General features: G+C 34.9%; 1 protein-coding gene across 1 annotated transcript in view; it reads right to left on the reverse strand.

The window, feature by feature from the left end:
• The window catches only part of LRRC7 (leucine rich repeat containing 7), a 207,167-nt gene that overhangs the window by 71,047 nt on the left and 124,396 nt on the right, over positions 1-11,724 (reverse strand). Inside the window, exons 15-16 of the mRNA XM_039217309.1 lie at positions 9,384-9,524; positions 303-422 (exon numbers count right to left, since the gene is read on the reverse strand). Of these exons, the coding sequence (XP_039073240.1) occupies positions 303-422; positions 9,384-9,524 (261 nt within the window). The remainder of the gene's footprint in view (positions 1-302; positions 423-9,383; positions 9,525-11,724) is intronic.

The raw sequence follows: 11,724 nt of genomic DNA on the forward strand, positions 1-11,724 counted from the left end.
TACACACAATCCCATACTTGCACTTCAAAGGTAGGTATCAGACAACAGTAAGTGGTGATAGTACCTGCAGACAGGTGGCAGGATATTGTTTATAAAAATTTGTTACCAACTCAGAATATTTGGTAGTTTTCATTTTTCATTCTTTTCAAGGCACTTATGTTGACTAAACTCTCTATAGTGGGATGATATTTAGTCTACATTTATTACAAAACTAGAAATGATGTTATGACATAAAATATAGATTACATATTACAATGGATGCACAGGTTCATGGTTTGTGTCATTAATTTGAAATTGGTTACCTTTTTAGTAATGGTGTCCGGAGGTACATCCCGCCTCCCAAGAGGATAAGGATTCCATTGGCCACTAGGAGATACATCTTCTTGTCCATTGTCTAAAATGTTGCTTTGCTGGGACGGGGTCTATTGCAAAAATGGTATGGCATTCTTTAGTGATATAATAGAAGTTTATCATAGTTTTCTGAAAAGAGTCCCTAATGACTATGATAAGATTAATTTTGCTTAATTGCAGAAAAACAAATATCCTGAAATGGAAGTATTATTATTCACTATTTACTTAATAAGAATTCTGAATTGACAGCTTTTTGGAAGCGATGAGAAATTCAGTGAAAATAACCACCATAGAGTTATTTACTGAAATTTAAAGAAAAGTTTAGATTATTTACAGTACCTGAATAAAAAATAATCAGAATAACATTAACCAATTGTTAAAAACCACAACATTTAAAACTTGCTTAATTCATTTTTTAATATGATCTTACCATTTAGAATATAAACTGAAACCATATAATACATAGTATATACCTTCCAATATTCCAAACCTAAAACAAGCTTTATAAGGCTGTACTGACTCTGGTAGAACATGGCTTGCACTGATCCAAAAGAGTGTTAACACTAGCATAGTGTAAGATTTATTGGGCTATGGCATTATCTATATATAGCTTTCAGGGAAATATGAAAGCAACATCAAAAATGTTGTGCCATTAGAATCACAGCATAAAATAAACCTGACTGCTGTGTTTCTAAATTTATTTATATAGATCTTTGTGCTTAAAGTTTAAATGTCTCATATATTTTAGCTGATTTACTGCTTATTTTTTTTAATAAATAATAATACCCTTGTATTTATTAGTATTAGTATTAGAGATGGGAGAGGGCTCCATAGTCTGACCTGAGCAAGTAATTACAACCATCAGAAAGATGGACTCCTGTAGAGTGATATACTGCTGGTATATTTTTCCTGTGGAATTAGATTAACTTTTTTCAAAGACTTTTCTCCTCCTCTAACCTATAAGATATGCAGCTACTCCTTGATTTCCTGAGGAATTCTTCTGTGGATGAGAAATTATGTTGTTTCCTATACTGTTTTCTGTATATGTTTTGAAGGGTCCCTACAGATAAATCAGGCCTAGTTAGAGGGTGCATGTGCAGCTCTATTCTGTGTGAGGAAGTGTCCAACCCCAGGGTGGGAGAACTGGGCCATTCTCTTTACAATGTTGCACAGATGGGCAGCTTGGCAGCGCTCATCTGGTTATACAGAGTGGTCCTCGTTGGTTTTTAAAAAAAAACAATTATATAACCATCCAATCTGCATGCTGATTACATGAATATTTTAAAAAGGATTGCTTGGAACTATTTTAAAATAGGATTATGATACCAGATGAAGTTTTCCTAAGGTACAATGGATATAATGAAAAGTAAGGAGTTAACTCAATTTTCTTATTGAACTTTGGCCATGTGAATTCCTTTTTCAGGAGTCTATCAGAAACTGTGAAGGAAGAGAAAAACTAAGCTGATGCTTCTGGGTTAGTTAGGAATGCATTCACTTGTGATTATTTGAAAATTCACATGTAGGTAACACATTTAAAGTACATATTACTTGAAGAAAAAAAAGATTGCTAATATATGCCCATCTTTTTCTGAGCATTAATTTTCTAGTCTTTTCTTTTTTCAGATTAACATGTTTGCATATGTCCACACACAATTTTTCTAGATATTAAAATATGACAAATCAAGTTATTAAAATTAAACAGTTAAAATATAAGTATTCAGGGTAAGCACTATTGGCTGGTGTTTTTGTTTGTTTGTTTGTTTGTTTTTGGTTTAAATTAATATCCATGTCTTTCTGCCTTGATTTCTTTGCCAGTGAAAGGAGATAATTTCAGCTCATCTGGTTAGGTGTATGCAAAATATAATTTTGTATTTTTGAGAAGTGGCCAGAATATGTTATACAGGTATCCCTCCCCCCCTCCTTTTTTTTTCTCTCTTTATTATCTCCATCTCCTCCTCTATTTCCTCCACTAGTTCTGCTTCAGCTGCCCAGACAGGACTCTTTGTCACAGACAGCAACTGAGAATTGCAGAAATTTTTTTTGGTTGACATCCTAATATCATGATGATGTAGGTTCTTCACTCATTTAGGAATCTCACTCTCTTTTTAAAATTAGAATTAACAACCACATTGATTCTGCATTACAGGAGTCAAAGAAAACATACACATGCAGACACATGAAAAAAAATACTTTCACTAGACACGGAAATTAAAGAAATTTCCTGAAAGCAATTTCCTTTATTCATTTCAAGAGTGCTCTGGCCTTTTTAGTTTTTCTTAAGTGAGACATCCTGGGGGGGAGGGGGAGCTTAGGTTTGGAGAAGTAGAAAGAACGGGAAAACAGCTTATTAATTTTGGTGGGGATGGGTGGGTGGGTAGCATAAAAAAGAATTATACAGTGGGTTCACATTCTGTTCCAAAGATGTATAGCTATTTACCAAAAAAATTGTACTCTTCACAAACTGCTACTGAATTGTATATAAATGCAGTTGCTGAGTTGTGAAAATTCTATAAAAGGTTAAAGGGAGAAACTGAAAAACATTAAAAAAGCAATGAGGCTATCCCTTGGAATCTGTTATTTCAGAGAAAATAACGAAATTGAGATTCAGTTACTCATTCAATTACTTCTAAGTACAGATTCTTTGATACTTTAAAAAAGTAAGAATGAGTCTTCTTTTCCTCAGCACATGAAACCAATTAGATATAGAAGACATTGAAAATCACCATATTGCACCATTTTCTCAGCTTCTAAGTTCTGTAGATCTTTAATATTTCAAAATAATAGACAACATGGTCATTATGATTTAGTGAAAAATCAGAAATTATATTTGTTAAGAAATACCCTAATGCTAGGAGTTTTGCTGAAGGGACTTGGTTTCCAAAATGTCCATGGACATTTATAGATTTAACATTTAGCACAAGTGTGTATTGGAAGAAGTAATTTCTAATTTGGCTGAGACATAAATATGCATGATAATGTGTGATATGTATGTGCATGTATATGAGTGTGTGCATGTATGTGTTTGTGTGCCTGTGTGTGAGCTTGTGTATGTATGCAGCATTCACATATATGAATAAATGAGCTTAGCTGACCCAGCAGTTTTGCTTGGGTTAGCAAATTAATGGGTGCACTGAATGCTTGGCAAATTATACTTACTGCATTTAGCTGGAGAAATTACATAACAGTGGTATTAGCATTTGGCACTTTGCAAAGGTCTTAGGATGCATGCCTTAAGATATCAAGGACCGATTTTGCTTAGTAATTGGCCTATAGTCCACAAAAGGCATTACCATAGATTCAAAAATGTTTTAAAAACAATTTTCCCAAAGTATTTCTAGTGAAAATTGGTATATAACTCATTTTCTGCATATACTTAAAAAATAGGTATCACAAAGACAAATATATACCAAGTTACAATATAAATGATTTAGATTTCAAGGGGTTCAATCTGAAGGTGCTAATGTAATGTTCAGATGATTTTTAAACTAGCATTTCATTATCATGGTAAGGAAGCCTCTGTATGAGTACTAATGTTATTATATTGGTAATGTTAGCCATTGTCCATGAGGATTCATGTGGATTTACAGGCTGGAGATTTTCTTTATAATTAGAAAGATAAGTGAATCTTCCTTGAGTGACATATAACCAATAATAAATCCAGCAGAATCAATAGAAACTATAGGCAGAAGGTGTTGCATAAATCTTGCTTGGCTTTCAGCAGAAAAAAACGGAATTAAGTAAGTAAACCTTGAGAGTAGGATGAATAAATGCATATCAAATATTGGTACTATTTGATCCTGAATCATGTGCATAGAACCAGCAAGAAAGGACATTAGAAATTTAAAAGTAATTAGGTGCAAACATTTCTATCCAAATCTCTCTAATTCAAAAGATAGGAGGATGAGTATCAAGTAATAAAACAGATAGCAAGGCCATTTTCTTCCAGGCAAAATTCTATGAAAAGATTATTTAATACATATATTTCCATCATTTCAACTTCCCTTCCCCCCAAATTATAATTTATATTAAGGTCTGTTTCAATAAGCCAATAAGCAGTACATGCTATGGTATAACATGGTGCTAGAAGTTGAAAAGAAAGGAACAAGACAAAAACATATCAATTTCTTCAGTGTGGAAGATATCATGCTATACTCCCAGCCAGACACCAGCAGAGGGGGAATTAGAAGAGGCCAGTGATTTCTTCCCCAACTCCACTTGTCTCTGGGGCTGCAGTAGCAGGAATGATTAACTTCTGAAATTTTGGAGTTCATAGTCTGGCCTTTCACTGCCACCAAGCATATTTCTTGGTGATATTGAGTGCTCAGGAAACACATGAGCATGAGGTAACTTTAAGCACTTACTTTAAGGTAAAGGTAAGGTAAAGTTACTTAAGGTAACTTTGAGCATTTACTAAGTTCTGCTAACTAAAAGAGCCCTGTGTCTGTAGCACACAGGGAATGATTTGGGTCATGATAGGTTTTGGATTAGTTAATATATTTGACTTGTGTATTCTTTTCTCTATCCCATGATATCTATTTTTCTAGATTATTGTGACAATGATGTGAGATCATAATGTATATGAAAGGACCTTATCAACTGTTTTGAGTTATGTTCTCTGAAAATGCTAGTTTTTGTAAATATTTGAGAAGACTTCATTGTACAGTAAAAACAGCAGGGACCAGGGTGCCAGGGTCAGATTCAAATTTTGCCTACTATTGTGTCAGGTGCAGGGGTTACAGTAGTAACACAGTAGAACTGACGTAAGTTCCTTTGTGTGACACGTGAGCCTCAGTTTCCTGATCTATATAATGAGATAAACACTTCCCTTGAGGGTATATGAGGGTGGTGTGAAAAAACATATTTAAGGTACCTAATGGTACCAGGTACACAATAGATTCTTAATAAATCCTAGTCTTTTTCTTCTGTTGAAATTCTTAATCTACCATTAATCTGAATAATAAAAATGGCAATTTGAATTGACATTTTACAATATAATATTTCTCTCTAATAACATAAAATCTTGAGACAATAGCTAAGCTCAGTTACAACAGAACACATCCGAAGAAGCACATGGAACCATTAATAATGTCATAGAAAGTTGCCTTAAATACTTTTTGGAGAGGCAGTAAATAAATGATAAATGAATAAATGAATGAATGAATGAATAAATAAACGAATAGATAGAAAATACTAGTAATTTTATACTTTAATAGCTGAGTTATATAGGTTAAGTGTTCTGGTTATAAGTATTATTAATTTTTTGAGGAAATTAGAATAAGTATCAATGAGTAAAAACATTAAAGAATATTAAATATTAAAATAATTTGGGGGCTCTTGGGTGACTCAGTCAGCTGAGTGTCCGACTTTGGCTCAGCTCACGATCTCATGGTTTGTGAGTTTGAGCCCAGCATTGGGCTTGCTGCTGTCAGCACAGAGCCCACTAAGGATCCTGGGCTCCCACTTTTCTATTCTCCTACCCTGCTCATGTACTCCCTCTCAAAAATAAAACATTAAACAATCATAAAATAATTTTGTTGTATTTATTAACATTCTGTTAATATCTTAACAGATTTCATAAAATTACCATAGAATATGTAATTTACTGTTCATAGTATAGAAAGCCTGTATGGGGCTTGTAATCCATAAAAAGTGTTTACTACTTGACCTGGCATGTAATAAATATGAACAAATTAGAAATATTCAAAGCACAGGAAAATCTGGGAAAGTCTTTTCATTTACATAACTGTTCACTTCGTAAATAGAAGTACAGATTCTTTGATCTTCATTCACAAACAGGCATATCCTTTAAGTAATTTATTGTAAATGTGTTTAAAAATTTGAAAAAAAACTTAGATATTTTTGGTAACTTAAATCGAAACTCAAGCCAAAAAACAAATAATACTGAGTCAGGACCTTGGCTAACAGAAATAGTGCCTTTCTGTCGGTTATCAAAATGGAGGTCAGGGGAGGTCAGAAGCACTGAAAGTTGGCCTCTCTGGGCAACCTGCAAAAAAATAGTCTCAGAGTGACAGAGAAAATACAAGGCAGCTCCTTCTTCTTAACTGAGAGAGGTAAGGCTTGAAAGCAGAGTATGGGGAAAGGGTGTGGATTTCAGCCCTGAATGTTCCCAGGGGTAGGGCAATACCTACACAAAAGGAGCTGCGAGTCGATTTCCATTGCTTAACTGGTAATGCATGAAAATGTTAATTTAGATTCCTTCGACATCCAGAGCCATTTACCACGGCACCTAAGGATGGTGTATTGTCATTTAAGAATTTTATAAATCAAAAGAGCTCCAGTGTTTCCACGAGAGCATGAACAGTTTTGTCAATTTTATGTACTGAAAATGTTTGTTTATAAATTGATCTTACTGTATATTTTCAATGCAATTTTCATGGCTCACAAGCCTTTAGAGACTGCAAAGAAAACTCAAATTGCTGATACTAATTTTTATGATCTTAAGTAGCGAACGTGTTGTAATAGGTTTTTATGCAAAGGAAAATAATTTTTGCCTGTTTCCTCTCCTGGTGAAAAGGGTTCAGGGAAATTTAGCCTCAATCATAGGACCTGTTAGCACTGGTCAGTGGAGCCAAGAAAGGAAAATTTTAAGAGAGGTTGTCTCTAAACTTGGCAGAAAAACCAAAGAAATTTTCAAATTAAAGAAGCTCTGCAGAAGAGATGTGCTCGAGCACAAAGATAACGGGGCAGAGACAGACTGGAAACCATGGGAGCAAGTAGAGTCTGGAGTATTCTTGAAATATCAGGCACTTAGTACCCATACCTAATAAGGCTCCTGCACTTGCAGCAGGTGGGAAAGGTGTCCAGATGCCCAAAGTTGAAAGTTTATAGGCCTTAAACTGATAATTTGGGGTCATAAGATCTTTTAGGGGTAATGGAGTAGTTGCCCTCTCCGTATTTTTTCCCTCCCTTGCCTTCTCTCTCTCTCTCTCTCTCTTTCTGGTGAGGATAATAACATATTGATGATAAATTTGCTTTAAGAGGGAATCTTTCAATACTTGAATCATTCTTGGTTTGCAATTTAAGGAAGCTTCCAAGGAGAATTCCTTTAGGTCATTTCTGTTCCTAACTGAGGAAGGTTGAAAAGTCTCCAAATATGAGAACACTAATATTTCTGATGGAGATGAATCCATTCTCTACACTACCCCACACAAGATCAGAAACTTAATATAGCAACACAGAGGTACTGAATTTATATCTGGGGAACACTTTAGACATTGAAAAATAGTGTTTCAAGATAGTCCTATTTTTCAGAATATATTTATATCATTTTATAGATAGATAAGCAAATAGGGCTAAACATTAAGCAAAATAAGGGGCTTTCCATATAATTTGAGGGGGTTCAAGCAATAGCTCCCTTCCTATCAACATCTCTCTAATCAGATCACTGAATTTTGAAATTCTACCCTTTTAGTTTAAGGGTTTGATTTCTATCAAGTGCCAAGCCCTCTGGGGAGGGAGGCTATTTAAGTTGTGATGTCTCATTTACTTCTTAGTGCAGATACATTTCAGGGTCTTTTGAATGTTGGTTTTGTTAGGGCAGAAGATGAGAACGCTGGGCATCTGAGGGGACATGAAGAGCAGGTGTACATTAAAGCAGAAGTTCCATAGAAAAGGTCTCACTGCTAGAATGCTGGAGCCGACTTGATCTAGCTCATGAGAGCTAACAACTCATGTCCCAATTCTGTGTTCGGTGATGTTAAGTTAGTGCCTTGAATTTGGCCATAGAGGGAGTGGTTACATCTAAGACATTAGCAAACACCACAAACCAGGGCTTTGTTCTTTTCCCTGGAAGGAAAGTTACCCGCACACCCCTTGTTCTGCCATAGGAGACTGAGGACAGGAAAAACAACATTCTAAAGTTCTTAATTTAGATAGTCTTTTTTTTTTTTCCTCCCCAAAATGATTGTGGGTGAGGAAAAAGCTGTGAATATAAATGTCTCTTTGGTTTTATTCCTTTATTCATAGTAGGAAGCAAACTATCTAGAGTTAGGAGTTATTATTAAGAGTAATTTGACAATAAAACATGGGTTAGAGGTCTTTTGACCCTTGTTTTGCTGGGATGGGTTTTGTTTTCCTTATGTTCATTAATTTTATTATGAGAGATGTGTTTCGAGGCTACTGTCGTTCTGTTATCCCTACTTTGCATTGCTTTTTTCATAAAACTTATTAGGATAATGACTATATTAGAAATATAGTCATAATGACATATGTGTGAAAATGACTCATTAGTCTCCATCAAAATGTAACTAAGACAGATGCATTAATCCATTTCAGCAGGTAAAATGTGCATCCTCAGTTTTGCCTGAATAAAACAGCAGAAATGTTCTTTTGACAATGGAAATGTTTCTCTTCCAGTATATTTCATTTCAAATGAGTCCACAATTTCATTTAAGGCCATGTTAATGTGCTCCTTTTCCATTAGTCTAGGAAGAGTAACAATTTGCTAGCCAAGCAACAAACTTGCTTCTCACGTTTTATTCCTGTGTAATATTTCCCACAAAGATAATGGGCTGAAGAAGCATTTAGAAGTGCCAACTACTTCATTTCCATTCTAATTTAGGTCTCTATGTTTTTTTCCAAAGGAATCAACTGAAATCCAACAATAATTTCTAGCTCTGTTCTCATAATGTGTCAGCAAGGGAAGACCAGGCTGTCTTCAAAAAGGTTTAAAAAATACATGTTTATATATCTACATACAGACGAAAGAAAGGAAACAAAGAGGAAAAGAAAAAGAAATGAGTAATAAGAAAATGAACCTTAAAGCAACTCAAAAAGCCATGTGCCTGCTCAATCCAAAAAGCAAAGCTTTTAAGCAGGAACCTGCAAATCATTCTAGCTCCAAAGATTCATTTAGCAGCTAAGAGTTTGGGCTCTACATTCTTTGCCCTTGTGCTTTTTGGACTCAGGAGAGTCTATAAGCAGGGTTGTATGTACAGCCTAAACACATTAAGTGAACAAACAACATTAATTGGCTTTGGTATGCTGACACATGTAAGGCAGTCCATACTTACTTTCTGAAGAGGTAGTTCTTGTAGATCAAATTTAGACTTAGTCTGCAAGTTTAAAGTCATGCTTCTGCCTGCATGCATTGCTGAAATACCTCCATAGGGCAGCATGCCAAGGTTAACTGTGTTGTGTTTGTAAGCAGCATTCTGAGTAGAGGAAATAATCATGTGACAGGGTGTGAACACATGCTCAACAAACTGATTATTACATGAACATGTTTAAATTTATAACATTTAACTTTAAGCGGGCAAACAGTAACTTCCTTTTAAACATGCACTTGATCAGACAGAAGCATACAGTAAACAGTGTTAGTTATGCACATAATGAGTACCATCCAAAACTACAGAAAACACAAAAAAGCAAGGATACATTCTGTTTTACATTTGCTGCTAACTCAACGGCATAAAACCTATCTCTTATATATCATGATAGTAGTAACTTTGGACAAATGTTGTTTATCTGTGGTAGTATATTGATTCAAAAAATTCAAACAGTGAGATCTTAATCAAATTTTGCCAGCTGCAAATCTCATGGTCTCTTTCACATTGTGAGATAAACACATACAAAAGACAAATGCCAGCTTCTAATTCTGCCTTAAAATGAATGTACTACAATGTTAAAGCCAAAATCAGTATCCTTTATTTCTCAGTCTATAGATATAATTACAGCAACTAAGAAAAGGAGCTGGTCAAAAAAATAATTCAATCTGACTATTGGCTAACTGAATTTACTGATTAATTTAGTAAAACCAGTCAAATAGCTTGTATGTGGATCCGATGTTTCTATGATTTTTTTGTTGTTGTTGTTTCTTAAAAATTACATTATAATATGGAGAAATTTCATAATGAATCTAAAGGAATTTTGATTTGAACTATTAATACTAAGTATCAAAAATATCTAAATACCTATAGAGTACTATGGTGATATTTGCATTGTGGTTATCCTTCAGTTGGTGTATCTAAGGTTATTCCAAGTGTTTGATAGCTAATTAGTTTTTTTCTACAGAACGTCATTTAAAGTAAAATATGTTGTATGCACTGTTATCAAATAGTTTCCATTAGTACAATCTCCACTTTCCAACTTTCATTAAAATGTAATAATTAACAGTATTTGGTCTTTTTAAGTAATTCTCTTATTTTGGAAAAAAGAAACTACACAAATTAACTCAGTACACTTTTTAAAAACAGAATGTTCTTGAAAATAACAGCTAACAGCTATTCTATTCTGAGGGCATTGTTTGCAAAGTAATGATTTTTAGCATAAGTTTCACTGAACTCAGTTGAAAGACTATTATACTCCTGATGGTTTGCGCTTGTCTACCAATCGTATTTGTTATGGATCCTTGATTATTTCATCCAGAGACATTTTTTTTCATTGTCACCATGCCAAAGTCGAAAAGGACACTGAACATTTCAATCTAGCACTTGAATGATTCCTTAACATTTAAAATTACTCCAGTCTAGTGCCTTCTTAGTTCCTGGAGAAGAGTAGTCATCTCGGACATATGGGTTCAGGTTTTAAATTCTCTCAGTCACAGTGGGACTCTGTAGTGAGAGCATGAGCCTTGAGGTTAACTATAGGAGAAAACAGCATCTTTTATCGGGAGCTGCCTCTCCAAGGTGAACACCGGGCAAGATCTTTAACCAACATTATCTTGGGCTGCTAAGCTTATCCAATGTGCAGGCCTCTAGGCAGTTCTGTCTTATGAGGAATAGTCAAAGATCTTATAGTTTCTACTATAACTATTTGATATCCAGATTGAAATCTTCACCTAAATTTCACTGGGAAAGAAACACATCATATTTCTGGTGCAGTCTGACCTTGAACAGTATGTGAAGTGGCACAGCTATATCTAAACTCGTTTTATATAATAAGTCTGTGCTTCAGTACCCTGAATTCATGTTTGTGAGTAGTTGGAAAGTTTTAAGTAACATACAGCCTGAAAAGCTCAGTAGCTCACTTGAGAGGGGGGGAAGAAATGTTACGTGGAAGAAACAAGAGGAAGAACTTTCAGGATCCAGTGGCTTGAAGCAATACTCTGAGGTAACTTAATTTTGTGGAATTAAATAAGAAGCTATTGAATACACATTGAAGTTGGTCTGAAGAATGACAGACTGAGGGAATTATAAACAAACAGGGGAAACATGGAAACTAATTAAAAAGGAAGGTGTGGACACAGCAAAAGGAAACACGCATGAGTTTACTTTTAGTTATCTGGATCGGGGACTGGCAGGACGCTTCCAGACTTCTGCTGATCCAAATCCCCCTCCCCCAGTCCTATTTTCCTGTCTCCAAATTCCTGCTCCAGCTAGAGGAGTAGCTCTGATCAAAGGAGAGGAACCATTT

Source organism: Hyaena hyaena, unplaced genomic scaffold, assembly GCF_003009895.1.
Source record: "Hyaena hyaena isolate Hyena2069 unplaced genomic scaffold, ASM300989v1 scaffold_680, whole genome shotgun sequence".
NCBI classification, from domain to species: Eukaryota; Metazoa; Chordata; class Mammalia; order Carnivora; family Hyaenidae; genus Hyaena; species Hyaena hyaena.